The sequence below is a fragment of the Fomitiporia mediterranea genome (assembly GCF_000271605.1).
Source record: "Fomitiporia mediterranea MF3/22 unplaced genomic scaffold FOMMEscaffold_1, whole genome shotgun sequence".
Classification (NCBI taxonomy): domain Eukaryota; kingdom Fungi; phylum Basidiomycota; class Agaricomycetes; order Hymenochaetales; family Hymenochaetaceae; genus Fomitiporia; species Fomitiporia mediterranea.
The window spans coordinates 4540475-4567743 of NW_006760386.1; the positions used below are offsets into that span (position 1 = coordinate 4540475).

The 27269-nt window shown below is 36.6% G+C and overlaps 3 protein-coding genes across 3 annotated transcripts; all 3 read left to right on the top strand.

The window, feature by feature from the left end:
* Positions 1–15323: 15323 nt before the first annotated feature.
* On the top strand, positions 15324–19072 carry FOMMEDRAFT_138065 (uncharacterized protein). Its single transcript, XM_007261900.1, has 6 exons — positions 15324–15682; positions 15743–17329; positions 17381–17493; positions 17551–17986; positions 18052–18113; positions 18181–19072. Exons 4-6 carry the CDS (start codon positions 17770–17772, stop codon positions 18550–18552), a joined length of 651 nt encoding a protein of 216 aa, XP_007261962.1. The 5' UTR covers positions 15324–15682; positions 15743–17329; positions 17381–17493; positions 17551–17769; the 3' UTR covers positions 18553–19072.
* A 594-nt stretch (positions 19073–19666) lies between these two features.
* Positions 19667–20759, top strand: FOMMEDRAFT_144145 (uncharacterized protein). Its single transcript, XM_007261901.1, has 4 exons — positions 19667–19741; positions 19790–20136; positions 20198–20445; positions 20512–20759. Exons 1-4 carry the CDS (start codon positions 19672–19674, stop codon positions 20690–20692), a joined length of 846 nt encoding a protein of 281 aa, XP_007261963.1. The 5' UTR covers positions 19667–19671; the 3' UTR covers positions 20693–20759.
* An 868-nt stretch (positions 20760–21627) lies between these two features.
* On the top strand, positions 21628–26786 carry FOMMEDRAFT_164790 (WD40 repeat-like protein; the record flags this gene model as incomplete). The annotated part of the gene is made up of 11 exons (XM_007261902.1): positions 21628–21664; positions 21713–21848; positions 21898–22025; positions 22079–22314; positions 22368–22418; positions 22477–22675; positions 22725–22889; positions 22947–24481; positions 24532–25284; positions 25331–26369; positions 26429–26786. The coding sequence occupies 11 exons, from the start codon at positions 21628–21630 to the stop codon at positions 26728–26730; spliced, it is 4581 nt and encodes a 1526-aa protein (XP_007261964.1). The 3' UTR covers positions 26731–26786.
* Positions 26787–27269: the final 483 nt, after the last annotated feature.

Genomic DNA, 27269 nt, shown 5'->3' on the forward strand with positions numbered 1-27269 from the left:
CCTTAACTAGGTATCCCTTCTAGTAGATAAGGAACTTGAGTTTTCTGTATACTAGCTTAGTATCTACTATATACTCTACTTTGTATTCTAGTTCAGAACTAATAAGTTCTAATAAAGGTAGTAAGAGTCTTTATTATAAAGGAAAACCTGAATTATAGTACTAAGATAGTAGAACCTTGTTAAACACTAAGTGTATGTACTTTTATATTACTAGAAGTTAGAGTTTGTAAACAGAGACACTAACCTTCTTTTTAATAATAAAGAGTCTGAAGCACTTGTTGTCTAACTTCTTTATTAGACAATCTATAGTTAGGTTAGTAGCTTCTAGTATAACTTTGTTACTAGACTAGTAATTCTTAACTGTAGACCTCTTCTAATTATAGTTCTACTTTATAACTTATACTACCTTTTCTAAAAGAGCTTGTGTGTCCTCTCTAGTTTTATGTATCTGTTCTATAAAGTCTGTTACAGATTTAGAACTACTGTTCTAGTTTAGAACTGTTCTCTAATACAAATGTCTTTTATAATTAAGAAAGAATAGAAACTGTTCTGTTATAGAGTGTTACTAGTTATTATGTACAAATTCTGTTAGAGCTAACTATTCAGACTAATCTGATTACTAATAATTAATAAACATTTAGAGGTAGAGTTTGATCTTCTAATTAACTTACTTAGTTTAACTATTAGTCTATAAGTAATATGTAGTAAAAGGGTTCTCTTAAATTCTAAAAAGTATATACAAGTTCTATATAAATTTTGACTCAAATTATAGTCTACAATTGTAAATGAGCTTCTAAGAGAGTCTGTATAACTAGAAAACATAATCCTAATAAATGTGTACTATACTTTTAGAAGTAAGTTCTGTTTGAGTCAGAACTGTATAAACTTACTTAGAGAATTAGTTAACAATCATACAGATAGTATTATAACTCTAAGACTCAGGTAGCTTACTAATCAGGTCTACTAAGACTTCTTTCTAAGAGTAATCTAGAATCTAATACAGATGTAAAAGAGTCTAAACTCTTATCTAGTAGGTTTTAGTTTATTAGTATGTATTATAACTAGTTACATACTTTAGAATTTCTCTCTACATTCTAGACTACTAGTAGTTCTAAGTAATGAGTTCCTACATTTTGTGTTAGCTTAAATGTTCTATAGTTAGATTGTTATAATAAGCTTAAACAATGTTCTCTTACAGCTTTTAATTCTTTAGAACATACAGTTAGCCTTTCTAGTAAACCTGTCTATCCTTATCCTCCTTCTAATCTCTAGCCTACTTCTCTAGTTACTTTACTATAACCTAGTCCTGTGTGTGTCTTAGAGCTTACTATATATAAGTAATAAAGTTAACATTCTTAGATTCAAGTCAGATCTCTTAGATTGTCTTAAATGTAAAACAGGAATTGTTTAGAAGAACAAGATTTTTATTATTATTCTCTCTCCTTTCATAACCTACTTGTCTTAAGAGTAAATCAGCTTTTGTTATTTGTGTTCTAGGTTTGTGAGTTAGTATAAAGTTATAGTCTTACAGTTCTAACATCTAGTAAGCTTAGTAGTAGTTAAGCTTTTAAGGTGCTTAGAAGTACTAGAGATTAAAGTGATTACTCTAAATCTTAAACTTCTGTATAATACTAAGAAAATATTAACACTACTTCTTTAGAGAACAGACAATTGTAAGGAGTTCCTTATTATAGATAAGGTAGTTCTGTTCTATTACAGAGAGGGATTCTAATCAGAATACTATTAGATACTACTTTCTATTAATAAACTAGAACAGTACTACTTTATTTGTAAAGTTAGAAGAGTTAGCTTTAACTTAGAACTTATTTACAACTGTTAGAACTATTAATACAAGCTTACTAGTAATAGTCTACTTTAGGGACTTGAATACAGACTACTACTAATCCTCCTATTACTAAGAAACATCTTTACTAGTAAGATTGTAAAGGAGGTAGACAATAGTACTAAAGTCTTAAATAAAGTATTAGTAGTAGTTTACAAACTTAAGAAATACTTAGACCTGTTTTAGGTTCTAAGATTGTAACCAGTTTCAAACTGTAGTTACCTTTACTGAATCTATACAGACTTCTCCTCTACTAATTACAAAGTCTAGATAATCTACTAACTCTTGTACAAAAGAGTACTTTACTTCTTAGAGAAACAGTTTATTATTTTAGAGCTATTATAGAACTACTTAGATTAGTTAATAATAGTACTCAACTGTCTGAGTAAAGATCAGAATGTTATTCAAATACACACTAACATACTCTGAGTCAATCAGATCTGTAAGAATGTGATTCATAAATGACTAGAACATTATAAGTAAGTTAGTTAGTCTAAAGAACATTATAGTCAGTTTGTATAATCTGTAATTAGTTTAGAATACAGTCTTCTACTCATCTCTGTCTTAGATCCAAATATTATTATATTCTTATTAAACATTCAACTTAGTGAAAACCCTAAATGTATGTGTCTTATTAATAAGCTTCTGAATTAGAGAGAGTAAGTACTTGTTTTTAATAGTACTCTTATTAAGACAATAATAATCCTAAACTAAGTAAAGCTTTTTATCTTTCTTTTTAACAAAGAAGAAAGAGGAGACTATAAAGGACTTTAAGGGTTGGATCTAACTGTTCTAAAGATTTTCCTAAAGGAACTTGTCAAGTACCTCCTACTTGTCTCTATTAAGTAAGTAGACCTTACAATCCTTAGATTAGAAACTCTTAGTTAATTTAATTATATAGTTCTAGAAACAGTATTTAGAAAGCTAGTCAAATTCCTCTTTACTAAAGACTTTAGAGAACTCTCAGACAAAATCTAGTAGACTGAGTCTATGTACATTCTAGAGTAGAGTTGTTCTGAGAGGGTTCTAAACTAGTTCTGTTTTAAACATTTTTCAGATTAACTCTGTTCTGTCTTAACTAGAATATGTATTTACATATTTATCCTAGTTGAAGAAGAACAACTAGTTACCTTTATCAGAACTGTTAGTAACATTAGAAGTGTTTGTATTTACTTAGAACAGTAGTGTAAGGTAGTTGTAAGACTTAGGACACTAATTGAACACAAGTGTCTACTTTAACTAGTTAATAGTAGGGTTGTAAGTCTTAAGCTATTTGAATCTAATAAAGATGTCTGTCTTTCTAAGGTTAGTAACTCTAAACTCAATACTTTCCTTATAATCCTAAATAGTTATCTGTAGTTAGACAAACTTAGTAATCTAACTATTCTAGTTTAGGGTTCTGTCTGTATTATATACTAGGATTAGAAGTAGAATGTGTTAAGTAGAGAGATAGTGTTCTTATACAAAAGCCTTATTAATGTATAAACTAGTACATTTACTGTCTACTAGAGCTATTGTTTAGATCTGAGAGGATCCTAAGAAGAGAGCTAAGAGGATAAAGACTTAGAGCTAGTATTTAGAACATTCTCAGATAAACTACTACTTGTTCTGAAAGGAATATACAGTTTATACAGTCTTGTTATCTAAAAGGGTAAGTATATATACTAACATTTCCTTATTAACCTCTCTCTTTTAACAAGGACAGACTTATGTCCTTAGCTGTAAACTTAGCTGAGACTATCCCTACTTAATACTATAGACAAACTACTAAGTAGTAAATAAGGCTAGATAGTGTTCTAAACATTCTAAGATTTTAGAACACAGAAGTAGTAGGTTAGATTGTATAGATTTAGACTTGGATAAAGTGTGAAGAGAAGAATTAAAAGAATCAGGAGAAATAAGAGAACTATCTACTTTTGTTTTTAACTTTTTTCTTTCTAATAAATAATTTTGTTAATTTATTTTTTCTACTTTTTCTACTTTTTCTACTTTATTTACTTTTAATTCTATAGTGTCTATTAAATCAAAAGTAGTCATTAAAAAATCTGAGTTATAGCCCTTTAGTATTATATTTACTGTTAGACCTTTATAAAATTGTAAAGTATATAGTTAGAGTCTAAGAGTTCTGAAGTAGTTTCTAAATTTGTAGAAAAGGCTTCTTACTACAAATCCTACTTGTTACTCATTATTACTCTAATAACCTAACAAATGTACTATTACTTTTATAAACAGTCTTTAATTTAGTGTTCTGACTTTCTACAAGTAAAGTATACTTCTTACTTTTAGGCTTCTCTAATATTTATTAGAACAGATTGATTATAAATTATAGACAGATTAATCTGAGAGTTTAGAACTGTTAGAGTTAAACACATGTGTAAGTATTCTGTACAGACTTAACACATCTAAACTATAGCTTAGTTGAAGGAAATAGTATGTGTCTTCTACTTAGTGTAAGTAACCAGTTCTAGTATTATTCTAAGGATCTTATTAACTAGTTCTAAGTGAAGAGCTTTTTCAAGTATTCTAATAAGAACATTATTAAACCTAAGTATGAATCCTACCTTCTAGGCCAGAATATTAAACTCCTGAAAGAAAGTATTAACAGAATGTTTGCCCTGTTATAGAGATACAAGCTTATTCTACATATTGTACTTCTTATTCAGATTAATAAAGGAAGTACAGAGCTACTCTATGAATTCCAAATATGACTCATTGTTCTGAAGTTAGATCAGGCTTCTAATCTAATAGTCTTTAATCCAGTTCTAGGTCTAAGTAACTGTATTACCTTCCTTTATAAAGGAGAGAACAAATAGAACACAATTAAGATCTAAGGATAGATTAGTTAAAGTAGTAACTATATATAGTTTAACTTAGTGTTAGAAGTTCTTAAAGTACTGTCTGTTAAAGTTTAAAGAGTAGATTATATGTACTTTCTTTCTAAAACAGGTTGTAACTTCTAGAACAATTAGAACAGGTTCTAAAGGGGCTAAAAGTATATAGTTAGTAAAGGCCTCTTAGATAAAGATCTACACATATTAAGCTAAGTCTACTTATAACTACTAATCTAGTAAAATAGTAAGAGTAGTAGTTAGTATAGAAGAGTTTATGTTTATACTATAAAGGAATTAACACTAAACTAAAAAGAGGTAATGAATAGAAGAAGGGTAGTAAAAGTTTAAAAGGGTTTAGAAAGTTTAAAATTTAAAAATGTAAAAGGGTTAGGACAAAGAAAAGAGATTAATATAATAGTAAGTACTAATACTTAAAACATAGAAGAGTTATAAGGTAGTAATAAGTAGTTTTAATCTAATGTTAGTGACAGTATAGAAGGAACCTGAAGGCTTAGTAAGAGGACCTAGACTATAACTATTCTATACAACAGAAATACAGAATGTAAGTACTAGAACATAGTTAGAACTTGTAGAACAGGTAGAGAGAGAGAGTGAGACAAGAGTAGAGTATATAGAGTAAGTCTAAGAGTACAGAACTACCTAGAGTAGACAAGATCAAGACTATAAGACTAGTCTGATCTTGTACACTTATATATACTAAACTATACAAGAGTACTTAGAGAGTATGAGCTACTAAGAATAATAAGCTATAAAGAATGAAAGAAAGGAATGTTAAAGATAAAGATATAAAGAATGAAGGGATAAACAAAGGGATAGAATAATAAAGTAAGGAAGAGTAGTAATAAGAGTTAGTACACATATAGTCTATAGACAGTGTCTCTAAAGGACAGAAGTCCTAAGTTCTAATACAGAAGAGTGTAGAACCCTTAGAACTGAAGGTATGAGAGTAGAGAATTGTAACAAACTTGAGCTTTCTACACACTAGCTTAGTATTTACTATATACTCTATTTTGTATTCTGGTTCAAAACTGATAAGTTCTAATAAAGGTAGTAGGAGTCTTTGTTATAAAGAAAAACCTAGATTATAGTATTAAAACAATAGAACCTTGTTAAACACTAAGTATATACACTTTTATATTGTTAGAAGTTAGAGTTTGTAGGTAGAGACACTAACCTTCTTTTTAATAATAAAGGGTCTGAAGTACTTATTGTCTAACTTCTTTATTAAGTAATCTATAGTCAGATTAGTAGCTTCTAGTATAACTTTGTTCTTAGACTAGTAATCCTTAGCTACAGATCTCTTCTAATTATAGTTTTACTTTATAACTTATACTACTTTCTTTAAAAGAGCTTATGTATCTTTCCTAGTTTTATACATTTGTTTTACAAAGTCTGTTATAGATTCAGAATTACTATTTCAGTTTAGAACTGTTCTCTAGTATAAATGTCTCTTATAGTTGAGGAAGAATAGAGACTATTCTATTATAGAGTGTTACTAGTTATTGTGTACAAATTCTACTAGTACTAACTATTTAGACTAGTCTAACTACTAATAATTAATAAACATTTAGAGATAGAGTTTGATCTTCTAATTAACTTACTCAGTTTAACTATTAGTTTATAAGTAATATGTAGTAGAAGGGTTCTCTTAAATTCTAAAAAGTACATACAAGTCTTATATAAATTTTGACTCAAATTATAGTCTGTAATTGTAAATAAGCTTCTGAGAGAGTCTGTACAACTAGAAAACATAATTCTAATAAATACATACTATACTTTTAGAAATGAGTTCTGTTTAGATTAGAACCATATAGACTTACTTAAAGAATTAGTTAACAATTACACAGATAGTATTATAACTCTAAGACTTAAGTAGCTTACTAATCAGATCTACTAAGACTTCCTCCTAAAAGTAATTTAGAATCTAATACAAATGTAAGAGAGTCTAAACTCTTGTCTAGTAAGTCTTAGTCTGTTAGTACATATTATAACTAGTTATATACTTTAGAATTTCCCTCTATATTCCTAACTACTAGTAGTTTTAAGTAATAAGTTCCTGTATTTTGTGTTAGTCTAAATGTTCTACAGTTAGATTGTTATAATAAGCTTAAACAATGTCCTCCTACAGCTTCTAATCCTTTAGAACATACAGTTGGCCTTCCTAGTAAACTTATTCATTCTTATCCTTCTCCTAGTCTCTAGCCTACTTCTCTAACTACTTTACTATAACTCAGTCTTGTGTGTGTCTTAAAGCTTACTATATGTAAGTAACAAAGTTAACATTCTTAGATTTGAGTTAGATCTCTTAAATTGTCTTAGATGTAAAATAGGAATTGTTTAAGAGAACAAGATTTTTATTATTATTCTCCCCCCTTTTATAATCTACTTGTCTTAAGAGTAAATCAGTTTTTGTTATTTGTGTTCTAGGTTTATAAGTTAGTATAAAGTTATAGTTTTATAGTTCTAACATTTAACAGACTTAACAGTAGTTAAGCTTCTAAGACACTTAGAAGTACTAGAGATTAAGATAATTACTCTAAATCTTAAACTTCTATATAGTACTAAGAAGATATTAACACTACTCCTTTAGAGAATAGACAATTGTAAAGAGTTTCTTATTATAAATAGAGTAGTTCTATTCTGTTACAGAGAGGGATTCTAATTAAAACACTATTAGACACTACTTTCTGTTAATAAACTAGAATAGTACTACTCTATTTGTAAAGTTAGAGGAGTTAGCTTTAACTCAGAACTTGTTTGTAACTGTTAGAACTACTAATACAGGCTTACTAGTAATAGTCTACTTGAGAGACTCAAACACAGACTACTACTAATCACTCTATTACTAAGGAACATCTTTACTAGTAAGATTGTAAAGAGGCTAGACAATAGTACTAAAGTCTTAAATAAAGTATTAGTAGTAGTTTATAAACTTAAGGAATACTTAGACCTGTTTTAGGTTTTAAGATTGTAACTAGTTCTAAACTATAGTTACCTTTACTAGATCTATACAGACCTCTCCTCTACTAATTACAAAGTCTAGATAATCTATTAACTCCTGTATAAAAGAATACTTTACTTCTTAGAAGAATAGTTTATTATCTTAAAACTACTATAAAACTACTTGAATTAGTTAGTAATAATACTCAACTGTCTGAGTAAAGATTAGAATGTTGTCTAAATACATACTAACATACTCTGAGTTAATCAGATCTGTAAGAATGTAATTTATAAATGACTAGAATGTTACAAGCAAGTTAGTTAGTCTAAAGAACATTATAGTTAGTTTGTACAATCTGTAATTAGTTTAGAATACAGTCTTCTACTTATCTCTGTCTTAGATCCAAATATTATTATACTCTTACTAAATGTCTAACTTAGTAAAAACCCTAAATGTATGTGTCTTATTAATAAGCTTCTAAATTAGGGAAAGTAAGTACTTATTTTTAATAGTACTCTTATTAAGACAATAATAATTCTAAACTAGGTAGAGCTTTCTATCTTTCTTTTTAACAAAGAAGAAAAGGGAGACTATAAGGAACTTTAAGGGTTGGATCTGACTGTTCTAAAGATTTTCTTAAAGGAACTTATTAAGTACCTTCTACTTATCTCTGTTAAGTAGGTAGACCTTACAATTCTTAAGTTAGAAACTCTTAGTCAATTTAATTATATAGTTTTAAGAATAGTGTTTAGAAAGCTGGTTGAATTCCTCTTTACTAAAGACTTTAGAAAACTCTCAGACAAAATTTAGTAGGCTAAGTTTATGTGTGTTCTAGAGTAGAGTTGTTCTAAGAGAGTTTTAAACTAGTTCTGTCTTAAACATTCTTTAGATTGACTCTGTTCTGTCTTAACTAGAATATGTGTTTACATATTTATTCTAGTTAAAGAAGAACAACTAGTCACCTTTATTAGAACTGTTAGTAACATTAGAAGTATCTATATTTACTTAGAACAGTAGTATAAGATAGTTGTAAGACTTAAGACACTAATTAAACACAAGTGTCTACTCTAACTAGTTAATAGTAGAGTTGTAAGCTTTAAGCTATTTAAATCTAATAAAGATGTTTGTCTTTCTAAAGTTAGTAACTCTAAACTCAATACTTTCCTTATAATTCTGAATGGTTATTTATAGTTAGACAAACTCAGTAATTTAACTATTCTAGTTCAGAGTTCTGTCTATATTATATACTAGAATTAGAAGTAGAATACATTAAGTAGAGAGATAGTGTTTTTACACAAAGGCCTTATTAATATACAAACTAGTACATTTACTATTTACTAGAGTTATTGTTTAAATCTGGAGGGATTCTAAGAAGGGAGCTAAGAGGACAAAGACTTAAAGCTAGTATTTAGAACATTCTCAGATAAATTACTACTTGTTCTAAAAGGAATATACAGCTTGTACAACCTTATTGTCTGAGAGAGTAAGTATATATACTAACATTTCCTTATTAACCTCTCTCTTTTAACAAGGACAAACTTATGTTCTTAACTGTAAACTCAACTAAGACTATCCTTACTTAATACTATAAACAAACTATTAAGTAGTAAACAGGGTTAGATAGTATTCTAAATGTTTTAAGATCTTAGAATGTAAAAGTAGTAGGTTGAATTGTGTAAATTTAGACTCAGATAAAGTGTAAAGAGAAGAATTAAAAGAATCAGAAGAAATAAAAGAACTATCTACTTTTGTTTTTAACTTTTTTCTTTTTAATAAATAATTTTGTTAATTTACTTTTTCTACTTTTTCTACTTTTCTTACTTTATTTACTTCTAATCCTATAGTGTTTATTAAATTAAAAGTAACTGTTAAAAAATCTGAGTTATAACTCTTTAGTACTATGTTTACTGTTAGGCCTCTACAAAATCCTAGAGTATATAGTTAGAGTCTAAGAGTTCTAAGGTAACTTTCAGATTTGTAGAAAAGGCTTCTTACTACAAATTCTGCTTGTTACTCATTATTACTCTAATAATCTAACAAATATACTGTCACTTCTATAAACAGTCCTTAATTTAGTACTCTGACTTTCTGTAGACAAAGTATACTCCTTACTTTCAGGCTTCTCTAATGTTTATTAAAACAGATTAATTACAAATTATAGACAGATTAATCTGAGAGCTTAGAACTGTTAGAGCTAGACACATGTATAAGTGTTCTGTACAAACAGATTAATTTAAGAGCTCAGAACTGTTAGAGTTAAACACATGTGTAAGTATTCTGTACAGACTTAATACATTTAAATTATAGCTTAGTTAAAGGAAATAGTGTACATCTTCTACTTAGTGTAAGTAACTAGTTCTAACATTATTCTAAGAATCTTATTAACTAGTTCTAGGTAGAGAGCTTTTTCAAGTATTCTAATAAGAACATTATTAAACCTAAGTATGAATCCTACCTTTTAGATTAGAATATTAAACTCCTGAAAGAAAGTATTAGTAGAATGTTTACCCTGTTATAGAGACACAAGCTTGTTTTATATATTATACTTTTTATTTAAATTAATAAAGGAAACATAAAGTTATCTTATAAATTCTGAATACAACTTATTATTCTAAAGTCAGATCAGGCTTCTAATCTAATAGTCTTCAATCTAGTTCTAGGCCCAGGTGGCTGTGTTACCTTCCTTTATGAAGGAGAGGACAAATAGGACACAATTAAAATCTAAGAATAGATTAGTTAAAGTAGTAATTATATATAGTTTAACTTAGTACTAGAAGTCCTTAAAGTACTATCTATTAAAGTCTGAAAGGTAAACTATATGTACTTTCTTTCTAGAACAGGTTGTAACTTCTAGAACAATTAGAACAGGTTCTGAGAGAGTTAGGAGTACATAGTTAGTAAAAGTCTCTTAAATAAAGGTTTATACATATTAAGCTAAGTCTACTTATAACTACTAATCTAGTAGAATAGTAAGGGTAGTAGTTAGTATAGAAGGGTCTATATTTATACTATAAAGGAATTAGTACTAAACTAAAAGGGGTAATAAATAGAAGAAGGGTAGTAAAAGTTTAAAAGGGTTTAGAAAGTTTAAAATTTAAAAATGTAAAAGGGTTAGAACAAAGAAAAGAGATTAGTATAATAGTAAGTACTAATGTCTAAAACATAAGAGAGTTGTAGAGTAGTAATAAGTAGTCTTAATCTGATGTTAGTAACAATATAGAGAGGACCTAAAGGCTTAGTAAGAGGACCTAAACTATAACTATTCTATATAATAAAAATACAGAATGTAAGTATTAGAACATAGTTAGAACTTACAAAACAGACAGAGAGAGAGAGTAAGATAAGAGTAGAGTATATAGAGTAAGTCTAAGAGTACAGAACTACTTAGAGTAGATAAGATTAAGACTATAGAACTAGTCTAATCTTGTACACTTATATATACTAAACTATATAAGAGTACTTAAAGAGTATAAGCTATTAAGAATAATAAGTTATAAAGAATGAAAGAAAGAAAGGTTAAAGATAAAGGTACAAGGAATGAAGGGATAGATAAAGAGTAAGAAACTATAGAATGAACAAAGAATGAAAGGGTGGTTAAAAGAATAGAATAATAAAGTAAGGAGAGGTAGTAGTAAGAGTTAGTATATATATAGTTTATAAACAGTACCTCTAAGAGACAGAAGTCCTGAGTTCTAGTACAGAAGAGTGTAGAACCCTTAGAACTAAAGGTATAAGAGTAGAGAACTGTAACACTTTTCTCCCTTACCTTCTTACTTAATAGCTAACATACAGTATTAAGTATGTATAATAGTAAAATCATAATCTGTAATACAAGTAATTAGATAAGTATTTCTTAATACTTTGAAGACTATTCTAACAATAGTACTTGTATTAACTTCTCTCCTAATAAATTACATACTGTTTTATACTTGTAAAACAAAATAACAAGAATTATTAATATGTTTAATCAAGTTAACTACTTTATAACAGTTAAAACTAATACAGATAATAAACAACTACTTAAACTTACTAAAGTTGACAAGGTTAATATAATATAGTTATTACTAAAAAATAATAACTAGGACTTTAAGGACTAGCTCTAAGTATAAATAGTTAAGTATTTAGACTAAATAACTAACTTCTTTTATAGGTTCTACTAAATATTTGTTATACATTCTATTTACCTTAGAGTACTATTCTTAACAGTACAGTTTTAACAAGACTAGACTTTAAATGTACTATACTTAGAAATTAGTAGTAAGAACATTTTAATCTGACAATTAAGATCTTTACTTACTTACAAACTAAGACAATGTTTATAATCTAGAGAATAAGTTATTAACTAATTTAGAAATATAGTTAGTCATCTTTACAGATTTTGAACAGAGAGCTAGTACTTGTGAAATTTATAAATATATAGTTCTACACTAAGTTGTTTACTTACTCTCCTATTTTATATTTGTAAGTGTTACCTTCTTCTATTACTTATTATTCTTTATAAAGTAGTAAGTATATGTACTTATAGAGTATTATTAAGTGTAAATGTTTATTATTACTACAGTTCAAAGTAAGTAGGTTCTAGGCTACAAACTGGATTATTACATTTTACTTTCTAGTCCTAATAAAATACTGTCAAGATTTTAACATTCAAACTATTACAGTCTTTTGTAACCTCTAAGGTTATACACATAACTTTAGTTAAGTATATAAAGGGCTATTTGTAAACACTTAGAGAGTATCTTTGTACTTACTCCTATACTTAGGTCAACCTCTCTAATCCTAAGTCTTTACCTGTTTTATGTTCTTGAGTAAGACTCTAGCTTTTACACTTTTTTTAAAACATTGTAAAATTTAAGAATTACCTTTTATCTACTACCTTTTACTTATACTACTAGATTGTCAGCCTCTCTCTAGCTTCCTCTTACACATTTACTATCTACTATACATTTATAGTACTCTATAGTAAGACTCTAGTTAATTATAAGTATTACAAATACTATACAAATATTCTATTCTCTCTTAAGAGCTTATAGAGAGATTGTTACTACCTACTAACTAACCTTTAATCTCCTAACAGACTCTTATTAGAAGTCTCAGACTTCTAGGAGAATGTACTATAAAGATTGTATATAATTGTGTTAGAGTAGAGTATGTTACACATTATTATAAGTCTAGTTAACTGTTTACAATTAAGGTTCTACTACTTAAGAATATACTTTACTATACTATTTTAAGTAAATTATTTACAGACTTACTCTTACTTATAACCTTTCTACTACTTATTACAATCTTAAGCTAGTGTTTAGAAACAAGCTGTAGAAGCCTCTACTATCCTATTCCTAAAATCATTCAAAGAGAATACTATCTTAGTACTGTTACTAAGATTAGAAGCTACTATACAATTACTCTACTAAAACACTATTAAGAAACAAGCTATAGAAGGACTTACTGTCCTAGTCCTAAAATTGTGTAAGAAAGTACTATTTTAATACTATTACTAATATTTAGAACTGTAGTGTAATTCTCTTTAGAAGTTATAGGTTTTATACTAACAGATACTGTTTACTTTTAATATAATAAACATTATAATTAAGCTGTCAACTATAGTGTATTTGTTGTATACTTGTTATACTTACTATAATGTGTATCTCTCTATTATTAAAGTGTTTGTTAAGACTGTCTATTTCTTACTATACTATCTCTTACTCTATTACTATCTAGTATCTACTATTATTGTCTACTATTTACTAAGAGTATAAAGTCCCTTTCCCTTCCCTTCCTGTTTTCTAGAGTATAAAGCCCTTTTTCTAGTTATAGACCTAGTTAGAGTACTAAGCCCTTACTAGTGTCAATTCTAGTCCTAAACATATAAGGCCTCTACTAGTATTACCTTCTATTTTCTAGAGTATAAAGTCCCTTTTCTAGTTGTAAACCTAGTTAGAGTACTAAGCCTCTACTAGTGTTAATTCTAGTTCTAAATGTTTAGAGCCTCTACTAGTATTACTTTTAGTCTTAAACCTTGTTAGAGTATTAAACTCTTACTAGTATTATTCCTAGTTATAAACCTAGCTAAGGATTATACTCTACTAGTATTATTCAGTCCTGTCCTGTCCTGTTCTGTCCTATCCTGTTCTGTCCTGTCTTTATTTGTTCTTCTAGTATAAACAGACCCTTTGTTACCTTTATATACTCTGTTTTACTTACACACTACCTGTACTCTTATTACTCTCAGAATTAGTGTGTTAATTTTGTTAACCTAGTCCTTCTACTCCTTTTAGTACTAATACATGTTTAAGAATAACTATTCACTTCTCAACTATACATTTTAATCATTTTTTTCCTCCTCTAAGTAGTAAGTACTAGTATAACTAAAGAGTTATTAAGTTCTCTTTATTATACACTCTAACTTTTATACTCCTTTTTACTTACACAACTAAAAAAAACTCTTATCACCTTTAACACCTAGTCTACTGTTAGTCAAACAAGACCTTCTTAATTGTCTTCTCCTTATCTATAGTAATACTGTACTTACTAGACCTGTTAGGTATTATTCATACATTCCTTATAGTACAGTTTTATGTCTTAACTATTATGTACTCCTTGTCCCTATCCTTATCTCTGTGTGTTTTTATTAACAAGTTGAAGCCTTCTTAAACTTGTAACTGTGTGTTCCTTATCTTCTGTCCTTACCCTTTTGTACTTCCCCCCCCCTCTTACTATAATCTTCCATTTTACCTCCCCCCCCCTTTACTATATCTTTTCCTTTGCCTCTCTATTAATTACTTCCTTACCTCCTCCTTTTATTTCTTCAGAGTAGGGAAGAGTGTAACCTCTAAGGTTATATACATAACTTTAGTTAAGTATATAAAGGGCTATTTGTAAACACTTAGAGAGTATCTTTGTACTTGCTCCTGTACTTAGGTCAACCTCTCCAATCCTAGGTCTTTACCTGTTCTGTGTTCTTAAGTAAGGCTCTAGCCTTTACACCTTTCTAGAAAATGATAGTAGTTACAACTTTTTTTTTACCTCCTTCCCTATATGGCAGCTACCTTATTAAGTACTGGTTGAATAACAGTTGTACACATATACCTCTTCTTCTATATAGCTAAACATCTTTTAAAACACAGATATAATAAAAGATAGTTTTCCACAACTCATTTCTTCCAATTTTTTGACTCAGATGTACAAGACATTCACATTTTTGTTTCTTCTATGAACTTGTGGGAAGAATGTCTTACCTAATACTTGAAAGTAAACATATTTACCTGGATTTAAATTGAACCTGATCATAACTGGTATAAGTCATAGTAAATATAAGATAATTGAGTAGCATTTATACTCTTAGAGTGTTAAAATCAGATATAATTAGAGATTATTGAGTGTTAGCCTTGTTCTCTCAGTACCTCTGGGGAGTTGCTATATCAGGAAGGTGCCAGAAAAAAAAAGTTGCAACTGCCATCATTTTCCGGAAAGGCTGTAGACGTTAGTCATATTCTAACATTAATAGGTTGCATTACGTAATCATTAATTATGGCCATAGCCAGAAAAAGCTACTGTGTCGATCATGTTATTGTCTTCGCCCGAAAAGGGCATCTCTGCATTCTACGAATACGAGCAAAGGTCCAGCGACATAGATATAGTTCCGCTCAAAGGCTGATGCCAACGTTCCTTCTTAACTTGAGCCCACCATGCCCCCTCTTTGTCGCTTTCACCGTGCCTCTAGTCTGGCGTTGTCGGGGAGACTGCTTGTCACTCGCATTTTGTTACTGTGGCATGGTACCGGCCTTAGGGACTTGACCGTAGCCGCTCTATTTTGAACAGAGGACTCTTTGGCTCACGCAAGACGTAGGAGAGAATAACTGTGGTGATGCTGATAGGCGGAACGCGACTAAAAACTGCAGACTAGCTCGAGGCATGGCTGAACTAGAGGCACTGATGGTCCTTTGTACTTTACGTCCTTATCCAAGATATTCTGCAATCTCATCTATTGGAATGGGTTTACTGGATGGGTGGGAGTGTAGTACTTAGCCTGACAATATTCTGTTTGTAAGTTTGACTGACTTCTTCAATTCAATGATGGTGTCTCACTAAAGTCGGTGTCTTTAGACCGCACAAGTTGAGGATATACGTTCAGGCTGTGTACCTTCAAAACCCACCCACTGCCAGGGCCAACACCACCTTTATGAAGAGGGTGAAGCACGAATGTTGTTAAGCGAGTGTAGTTTGCAAACAGCACTACCACGTTCACCTTTGAAGGTGTTGTGTTACGATTCGGGATGAACGGCCATTCCGAGTCAAGTTATATTTCAGTTCTTGGTTCCCTTCTCGATGATATGATACCAATTTAGCTTATGGTCGCGGTCCTTCTCAGAAATGCAGGAGCGCAAGAAAGGTGGTTGCACATGAGACGGGTGTCTCATCCTCCGTCTTACAGACAAATAGGCTTGGAAATTGCCAATAGTCGTTCAAATATCGGACGTCGGCAAGCGCGGTGTAGCCATACTGAGGTGAAGTCCGAAGTTCGTGTCCCCAATCCCTATCACATGGCAACGCATCTATCGTGGACCACTCTGGGTTTCGGTCTAGCGGTATGCAACATCTTTCGTGCAGTGATGATTGATCTTTGGTTTCGTGGTGGCGGAATTGCAGTTCATCTGCGATCTACCACTGGTCTAGCTCCTTCTAGGGACGTACCTGGCTAAGCTTTCGCAGAACAGCAAGCTAGAGCTCAGGGAGGATTTGAAGTAGTTGGTTATGTCCAATTTCTCATCGACGGTAACCGGGCTTCCAACCAGATCTAGATGTTTGGTTCACGCATTATCACCAAAGGCTGCTACCTCATGGAATCGATATCTCAGAAGTAGGCAGTGAGTGCTCTCTCTTGTGGAATTCTGGCTCTTCATCGCCCATGCATCACAGTCCTGTGCTGCTCTCTTATCTACTATTTTTAGGTTATACTCTTCTACACCAAAGGGCATTTTGCAAACGGCGTGGGATAGCTCATATCATTGGTCCTTCTTATTCCCCCCGCTAGACATTTGCTTGTTCCCTTTTCTGTTCTTTGAAGTCTGAATGGAATTACGTAACGCTGTCCTTCCGTGGCGGTTCGTCAAGGTTTGGCCAAAGTGCATTCAGGGTGCTAAAATGGGACTACTTCGATGCTTCTGTCGATATTACCCAAGATCTCGGATGCAAGGCCTGGATAGAAGACTGGTGGGATCTGACTGTCAATTTTGAGTGACGCGGTGTAACAGGGTGCGGCGACCAAGAAACATCAGAAATTGTGCTGGCGCTATGAAAGATTTCGTGGCTTGGAGAGCTGTCGTTCTAAGTAGCTGACGCTATCATCTAGATCTGCAGACACTCTGAATAGATCTGAGCCTCGTCATTTATCTCTCAACATTCGTTCCTTACGAGGGACGAGATATTGGCAGACCTCGATTTCGTACTTTCCTCAGCTTACTAAACTTGACAGGATGGCTGTTTGTTCCCTTTGTGTTCGCAAGCGGTTGTATCACGGAGCTAGAATCAAGGCCTATTTCCAAGTGTTAGCTTGCGCTAACGACGGATGCATCTTCTCAAGAAGTCTGGAGCATTTGCCTGATTGATGGCCAATTCGGCGATCTGACTTGAGACGATTGCTGTACTTGTATTACTGCAAACCGGAGATGTCAAATCGTTGCGAACTGAGGCGTATGTCGTTGCTCTATAATGGTTTGACTGTTCCCAACATTTCTACTGCAGGTGTGGATAGTGGCGTCACTCGTGTTATGGTGCGTGTCATAGTCCGCATCGACAACGCCATGCCTCCGAAGACGATAGACATGTGGCAATCGCAGCTCTGCTTCGTCTTAACAGTAAGTACTACGGTTGCAAAGTTATGATATTCGCAGCGTATTGAACATTCCTTATAGAGTTGTGGTTTCGGCCAGTGTTGGAGTCGAATTTGCCTCCAACGTGATGATCACTCGGTATCACTCGGTTGCTGTCCCAGGAACTCCCGCTGACCTTTGCGCTGGCGCGCTCAATCTGTTCTGGGATGAAAGGGAACGAATCCGGCAACGTCCGTGAAAGAGACGTCCAAATCGGGAAATAAGCGTTGTGACGAAAAAGGCAGTTGTTGAGTCTCGCTTATGTGCATCGAAACTGGATTTTTTATTCGTCGCGTTGACGGTTGGGGGTTTCATGTCGTTATAAATATAAGCCACTTGGTGAGTGTAAGGATCCAGACTCCTCTCATCCTCGCGAGCTGTGTCTTGCCAAGTCTCAATCATCTAACGTCTACCAAACTTCTTATTTACAACATGCGTGCTCTGTCAATCATTACCGTCATCTCAATCATTTCTGCTGGTGAGTTACTTAGTGTCTCCCCGCATTTTTCCCCGTCGGATCATACTGACATGGGACCGTCGTAGTTCTCGCAGCTCCCATTCCTGAAGCTGAGCCTGAACCGGGATGTGGCCGATTCTGCATTCGCGTAAGTCATTTCCCATACATTATTAGTATTTGCATTGGATTTCTAATACAGTATCCCCCTTATACAGGAGGCAGAGGCGGCACTTATTGCTGTGCCAGAACCCATTGTGAAGCGTCTGCCCAGTGCTGAGGCTGAACCCGAGCCAGGTTGTGGTCGCTTCTGTATTCGTGAAGCGGAGCCCGAACCAATTCCCGAACCCGAACCCGAGCCAGGTTGCGGCAAGAACTGCACTCGTGACGCAGATGCTGAACCCGAACCTGAGTCCGAACCTGAGCCCGAACCTGAGCCCGCACCAGTTGAAGAACGTGGATGTGGCAAGAACTGCACTCGCGATGCTGAAGCAGAGCCTGAACCCGTTCCCGAACCTGAGCCAGAACCGATCGAGGATCGTGGCTGCGGCCGATTTTGCATTCGTGAAGCCGAACCCGAACCTCTGTGAGACCGATGGATGCATATTGTCGAACATCTCTTTTCCTTCATCACGTCGCGCTACATTCATCCTTCCCAACTCGAAAACCCCTGCTTTTCTTTCAAACTTTACGCAAAATTTTGCAGACGGAGGACCCGATTGCGCCGCGTTCCGTCCGCCTCGACCGTCACTCACCTCTCATTGCGCGTATCTATCTTCTTCGCGTTCCACTACGCTCCTTGTCACCGTGTTCGCATTGATCCTGGCTCCCTATGTCTTTGGTCCTGTTGTTGTGCTCTTACCTCTGCCATCATCATCTCTCGCCTGTTGTGGTGGTGGATTATCCCTTGTTGTGACCCTCGCTTGCTCACTTTATCATTTCTTGTTACTGCCGTTGCTGGGTCAGTAGGTGGTGTTCGTTATTTAAGGATTTTCGCATTACTAGTATATTCAGCTTTAGATTATCCTGCTTTGTTGTCTCTTTGCAATTCTTGACGGACTCGGTATTGTCGTCTGCCGCAATCAATGTGTGTATTATTATGAATATGAATAAACATTTTGGAGCAAACCTCTTTGTGTATGAAAAAGGGGGGGAAATTGCATATGTAGTCTCTGTGGACACTTCTGCTAAGTCATCTTGCATATGAACGGTGTTCAGTGCATAAGTGCAAATGTCTGGAGGTTGTCATAATTAGAGACCATGAAGAAAGGATTGAGAGGAGCGAAGCAATTGATGACACAATAGTCCTGTAGTTGATAAACTTGTGGAATTTTCATCAGGATGTAAAGAACGTGCTACATTGTTTGGTGGACAGGAAGCTTTTTTTTCGTTGTCAAGTTAGGGTTGTGTTGAATGCTTCGCTATGGAGTATGGCCGTCTTTGAGCATGCATCCATGGATTCTGAAACAGAGTGTGCTATTTGTTATTGGGAAAAGGGAACCACCAATCTCAGAGTAAAAGTTTAAAGTAGCGCAAGAACTGAGAAAACAATGTGCAGCCGCCTGGCGCCAGCGGTAGAATGAATTACGTAAACACAATACTATGTCACAGCGTGACCAAGCAGAACACGCGACGTCGACGAGACGCGTCCATCCCGTGACTCAGAAACCATTCTTGCTCTAGCTCTCCTGAGTGCTCGACGGCGTGGGATGCAAAAACCTTTTGGACAAGCATTGACATTCTCCACGGAGGGTGAGATCAGTCCTACAGATGTAATCTGTGAGTAATACTCAATGCTTCTAATGCATGCATTGAATTATTAAACAGCATACCTTGAAGAGAACGTTCTCCAACATGTCGACAGGACATCCTGCCCACCGCCACATATTCTTCTATACGCTGCGCAACAGCTTATAGAGTCTTCTTTAAACTGCGACAATATCCAGACGTTACTTGAAGTACTCGCAAACATTGAGGAAGTTCGACAACGAGCAACTCAGCAGGCTCGCACGGCTCTCAGACTGCAGGAGGCTTTTTTGGAGGAGCAGGAACCAGATATACGGTTACTTAACGGAATGGAGTGTAGGGCGTTGGAGAGCATGTCCTCAGTAGAAACGGACGAGGCTACGAGACTGATCTTTCGAGAAGACGTCGTGTTGAATCTGTACCGCTTGGTGAGTTTTAGCCACCATCCAACACATTTCATTTGTTTATTTACATGGATACATTATGCAGCGCATATGTCATCTATGGACGTCTCCAAAATCATACACCATAGGCAAAGTCATGCGCACGTACTTTCCATCGAAGTATGCCCGTGAGGGGAACCCATTCGCAGATGAACAATGGACCGGTGTATTGCATTATGGTCTAACGCGAGCAGAGCGCGAACGAGTGCATGAAGTGGGAAGAGAAATGAAATCATGCCTGTCAAGAGCAATGGCATGGGATCTTGAGCGTAAAAACTATTTCGAGGAACTCGGGTAAGTATTTTCCCTTTTCTCAACCGCCGCTATGCACACGCTTAACTTATGCGTCTCTTTCAACAGTCTCAGCGAAGAAGTTATATTCGGCGAGAGCGAATTTCTTTCGTACAAGCGGGACTTCGATGCAAAATTTCGAAATACAATTGATGAGGCGGGCATGATGGAGGGGCTGAAGGCATATCTAAAGAAGGTGCAGCGAGATGTGAACGTGCTGGAGAAGCTCTTTGCAAGTGGGCAACAATGAGTGGAGGATCCTTTTGCAGCTATGTATGCGCGATAGACAGATCCGAGGGGATAAGAACATACTGAAAAAGGCGAGAGATATCAGCGGTAAGACACGTAGAGATGAGTTATGCAGGCAGGCAACGCAATCTGTAGTTGAATAAACGATTAGTGCATTTCTATCTTTCTGAGCACTCAATTACAGGTAAAGAACGTTTTGTGACTCATTACAGTATACAATGCATCGATGACTAAAAGAAATATATTAGGAATAGAGTCATAAAGTCTGTCCGCTAGCCACTAAATTTTGAGTTCATTCAGCTGGATCAAAGCACTCCTGCCAATGTGAACTAAATTCAGAAAGATGTCTTTATATCATTGCCCTGTCGAATACATATGTGTCCAGGGTCCAGATCTAGCGTGTAACCAGAATGTCTCCCACGACAAGGAACAGTGAGAGAAGACATCAGACGCTTCTCTGAGTTCCCAGTCACTCAGAAACTCGCGGATGTAAATCATAATAAATCCCAATGTCCTCGCCTCGATACATATTCGCCATGAATTATCGATAGAGATTATAATGGTGTTACTCACGTTAACATAATACCAAGTGTCTATTCTACAATTGTGCGCAAGTGTTGTTCGAACTTTGAGACTTCTGTTACTTCAAATGTCGGCACACTGGCTCTGAAGTGACTGCATTTGCTCCCGGACGCCATCCTTCGCAGCGCTGAATCACAATGCTCTCACCTTAGTACATGCTATATCCCTGTATTTGGACTTATAGAGACTACAGACACATTGTCTACTCGTTTCTGTGGGTTAGGTGGTGTTGATGAATGACCGTAGGCTTTCATCATGATACTTTAAATAAGCAGAAGCTGATGCCGCAGATCACGAGTCTTCATTCTTAACTCCCACCTCTCCCACCTCTCCCACCTCTCCCACCAGAGGATCATGTCCACAGCCACTACCAGCCACTACTCCCTCGAGGGTTTGTCTCCTAATCACGCTGTTACGCTTTGCCTGACCTTTCTTTCAGTCAAACGCTTTGCAGGCATCCAGAATACATCCAAGCCGCGCCGGCTAAAAGTGGCAATCGAATTTGGTAAACAATGTATGGAAACTGGTGAAATCAAGCCAGATGGATCACCTGCATGGAATGGCACTCTTACTTTGTAGGTATATCAACTTTTGCTGCACCACACTTGCTCACTATCACCACAGCTCATTGTCGGACAAATTCTCCATTCTCAAAATTCGTGTCATCGAAATATCTAAATGGCGCAATTCTTGCGTTGCTTGTGCGGATATGGAACTTTCGTATCTGCTGAGAAATCATGCTGACGGCACAGGTATGATCAACAGTAATCTCCTAATATTCAGGCTAAGATACACATGTTTTGAGACCCGTTGAACCTATTTGCACCACCTGGCTCAAACTCGGCTCCCGCGGGTAGGGTTTACCTGCGCCTCAAGGAAATAGATGAGGCAGGCCGTGCCGAGATTGATGTCAAGTGTGCAGAACAAGATATCGAGCGGATCGCATGCTCCGCAAATGCCGCAGATCCTGTCGATGCGGTTGGATCGGTAGTCGAAGTGGTAGATAAAATCGTGGAATCAATTGGTGATATTGTCGGAGATGTAGGTCTACACCTGTACCTCGCATAGACCTGCTCATGATGCTTTGTACTTAGATTCATCCGTACCTTAAACTGGCGTGGACGGCGGCTACTGCTTTATACAAGGTTTCTTGCGCAAGACCCACCGCAGTTAAGTTTTACTTACGCCGGGTTGTGAAAACAGGTTATTTCCCATCAATGGAAGGCCGACAAAAAGCTTGTCGACTTAGTTCAAGCTATGCAGGGTGCCTATGAATTTGCTCGCATCGCAAGTGACTTACATGATAAGGTGTCATGGCTTAAGGAGTCTATTGGAGATATCCTGAAACATACTATTCGGGTTTGCCATTTCGTGAAAGAATATACGGCGCGCAATTTCATCGGTACGCGATCTATCCTAGATCATCTTTCAGTTATGAATATCCATGTTAGAGAGGATACTGAAGATAAACAGCGGCAAAAAAATGGACGAGTATAAAGATCAATTCGTTGCCTTCAGACAGGACGTGGACTCGGGTGTTGCTCTGCACAATGCCTCCGCTGCGGATCGTACGTCCGTTAAGGTTGACGGTGTATCAATCAAGGTCTATGATATTGGTGCGTGTCGACAATGTCATGCAAGGCACCTTACCTATATTGGGGACAATGTAATAGGTTTGCAGCAACAGTTTCAGGTGGAAGAACAGAGGCTTCAATCGCTTGAGAAACAATTGGATCCAATCAAGTCAGACACGTTTGGCCGACCACGTTGCCTTAAGGACACACGAACCGGATATCTTGACAAAATCAAGGCATGGCTGCATTCGCCTTCAACGGAGACAAATATACTCTGGCTTAACGGAGTTGCTGGGTCTGGAAAGAGCACTGTCGCTACCTCCATTTTGGACTACTGTGACAGTGGCTCCTGCTTAGCAGCGTTTCTTTTCTTCGAACGGGGGAAATCAGAGCCTAAATCCATTATTAGGACGATTGCTTACCAACTCGCAGCGTTCAAGCCGGAACTTGCCGCACTCATTATTCCTGCTGCGAAGAAACTAAGCAATATTACCGGTTCCACGCTCATGACGCAATTCGAGACGCTTCTCTTGGAACCATTAAAGGCTTTTGTTGATCCTGTCAAGGATCCGATAGTTATCATTCTCGATGCGCTGGACGAATGTGGAACAGCGGGGCAACGGCAAGAGATCTTAGAGCTACTGAAAGTCGACTTTGCACAGTTGCCGATGTCATTCCGCTTTTTCGTTACGAGTAGACCGGAAAACGATATTCTCAAGTCCCTTTTGTCCAGATCACATATACACGAGATCAAGCTAGAGCCCGCTTCAATCGAAAGCCAGAAAGACGTTCGGGCTTACATGGATAAAGAGATGCGCGAGGCGGTGGAGGACCTGGTGCTTGATGAGTCCGCGTGGCTAAATAAGATGGATAAACTTAGTCGTGCTGCTGACGGTCTGTTCATCTGGGCGTCGACGGCGATTAAGGTTGTTTCCAATAGCGATGATCCATTTAGAAAACTTGATGAGCTCGTGTCTGATATCCGTTCGCTCAACGGTCTCGACAATCTGTATGCTACAGTGCTGGAGCAGTCGGGAATCGCATGGGAAGATCCGAAGTCTGTTGAACAGTTCGGGAAGGTCCTCGGGCTGATTCTTTTCGGAAAAGAGCCTGTTTCTGGTGATGATATTAACGATATCTTGAACCTTGGAAAAGGGAAGTCGCACCTGACGCTCCAGAGATTGCATTCTGTTCTCTCCTATGAGCCTGGGAAACCCGTGCGGTTGCATCACGCATCGTTTGCCGACTACCTTTTGTCAGCCGAGCGCTCGGGTAATGGACGATGGTTTATTGACACTAATGTTCAGAGACACACACTTGCGGCTCGATGCTTCGACGTTATGAAGCAGTCGCTACGTTTCAATATATGCAATCTGGAGACGTCGTTTATTCGTAACGATGATGTTCCTGACCTCAAGGATCGGATTACAGAGAACATACCATCATATCTTCTATATGCTTGCCGGTTCTGGGCCGAGCATCTCCGCGACATTCCGTATTCTGTGGACGTCGCATGCAAACTAACAGATTTTGCAAACAAATACATGCTGTATTGGTTTGAGGTGCTCAGTCTGACGAAGCAATTTAGTCGCATTTTCGGTCGAGCGCTCCTGAATGCTGTCATGTGGACTTCAGTTAGTACAACCAAATCGACTTGCTTGTATGTTATTGATTGCGTCCATAGGTGGACAATAGCGATGTTTCATCGTTTTTGTGGAATGCCTACAAGTTGGCTGTCATTTACTCCTTGCCGATTTCGCAAAGCGCTCCTCACATCTATCTCTCTATGCTTTCCTTCTCGAAAGAGGATTTTGATGTATCGAAAAATTTCTCCGAGTCTCATCCCATTATCCAGACTTACCGATCAGGAACTAAGACGATGACCACATGTATTAAAATCTTCAGTGGTCACACAGGCGATGTCAACTCAGTTGCGTTTTCACCCGACGGGAGGCGGGTCGCCTCTGGCTCAGACGATTTGACGATTCGTATTTGGGATGCCGAAAGTGGTGAGGTTGTTGCGGATCCATTTGAAGGACACACAAACTGGGTCACGTCTGTTGCTTTCTCATCGGACGGGAAGCGCGTCGTTTCTGGGTCACGCGATAAGACGGTTCTTATTTGGAATGTTGAAACTGGGGAGATTGCCATGGGCCCGCTTGAAGGGCACATGGATGACATCACTTCTGTCGCTTTCTCGTTGGACGGGAAATGGGTTGTCTCTGCTTCAAATGATTGCACGATTCGTGTTTGGAATACTGAAAGTGCGGAGGTCGTTACAGGTCCGTTTGAAGGGCATACAGAGAGTGTCGTATCTGCCGTTTTCTCGCCTGATGGGAGGAGCATCGCCTCTGGCTCAGCTGATTGCACGATCCGTATTTGGAATACTGAAGGCAGGAAGGTCGTTGCAGGCCCGCTTAAAGAACACAGAGATTATGTCCGTTCTGTTGCTTTCTCGCCTGATGGAAGGCATGTTGTCTCAGGCTCCGACGATTGCACAATTTGTGTTTGGAATGCTGAAAGTGGCGCACACAAACTGTGTCGTATCTGTTACTTTCTCACCTAACGGGAGGCGCATTGTCTCTGGCTCATGGGATTGCACGATCTGTATATGGAATGCTGAAAGCGGTGAAGTTATTGCAGGCCCGTTTGAAGGGCACACAAACTGTGTCATGTCTGTTGCTTTCTCACCTGATGGGAGGTGCATTGTTTCCGGCTCACGGGATGGCACGATTCGCATTTGGGATACCGATGCTATCGAAGGTACACCGAACAAACAAAATGGGCACACCAATACTGTAGCTGCACTCAGTTTTTCACCTTGCGGAAAGCATGTGGCTTCTGGTTCATACGATTGCACAATCCGGGTTTGGCATGCCGAGACTGACGAGTTAATCGTGGGCCCGATTAAAGGACACACAGACTATATATTATCACTTGGTTTTTCACCCAATGGACGGCAAATAGTCTCCGGTTCAAACGATCATATAATTCGGATTTGGGATGCCTTTAGTGGGAAGATTGTCTCAGGACCGTACGAAGGACATACAGGTGGCATCACCTCTGTTGCTTACTCGGCTAATGGCACTCGCATTGTCTCTGGCTCCCACGATAACACTGTTTGTATATGGGACGTGGAAACGGGTAGCATTGTATTTAAAAGGAAAGCAAGTGTTTCCACTACTACTTTCTCTCCTGATGGACGGTTCATTGTTGGCAGCTCAGTTTATGACAATGCCATCCAGGTCTGGGATACTGAAACTGGCGAGATTGTGCCTGGTCAAGACAGAGCCCATTTAGATTATGCTAGATCTACTGAATATTCGTATGATGGAAAGTATGTTGTTGGCGGATCTTATTCCCGCACTCTTAAGGTCTGGGACATTGCAACCGGCAGTGTTATATGGGGTCCAGTTGAAGGACATACAGACTATGTTAGGTCGGCTGCCTTCTCTCCTAATGGGAAGCACATTGCCTCTGGTTCTTGGGATGGGACAATTTGTATTTGGGATATTGGAACCAGTAAGACATCACTACCAGTCTACGTTAATTATGTTTTAACTTTCCCCTACTATCTTTAGCTGCCTTCCAGCGGGATAATGATCCATCAGAGGGGCTGACAAACATACCAAGGACAATCCGTGGTGAAACCAGTACAACACTCCCAGATGAGTATACTACTCCAAACTGGACCATGTCCAATGATGGGTGGATCATTGGTGAGCGAGGCGAGTTGCTTATATGGATCCCCCCCGATCAGCGCACCAGCGTTTTGCGTCCTCACAATATAGCCATTCCTGGCGCCCCATTTACTACAAGATTAGATTTCGCCAATGCACCAATCGGTACAAAATGGACCGAAGGATTTGGTACAAAACACTAGTTACAGTAGGATTATGTCGTAAGAACTCCCCTGGTTAAATTATTTTACGTCCCAACCGAGAATTGATTAGATGTCTTTAATCTGCCTTGTATGTCTCCAGAGTAGATGTAGAACGTGACCAGAATTACTGTATCTCCTGGGAACAGTGAGAGATAAAAGACGCTTCTCAGAAACTCGCGGATGTAAATCATATGAACTCCGACGACTTTGCTTCGACACATAGTATTCGTCAAGAAGTTATTGACGATAAAATACGTACCCTTCATGCAAAATGGAACGCGGGCACACTTTAGCCTCTGAGGCATTTCAATTCATCACGTGTGCCTCTGAAATTGACATGCGTGCACAATGTACATGGTCCATCGAACTCGCTCCTGATCCACCACAATACTCAGCACCGAATCACTCTCATCTCAGCAAATGCTTTGCCAACAGACTGGTTGAACAATGAAATTACCAACGTGTTGACAACCTGACTCAGCTGATCTGACTTGATCATCGATTTGAGCACGCCGAGTCCCGACGCGTCCGAAGAGCGC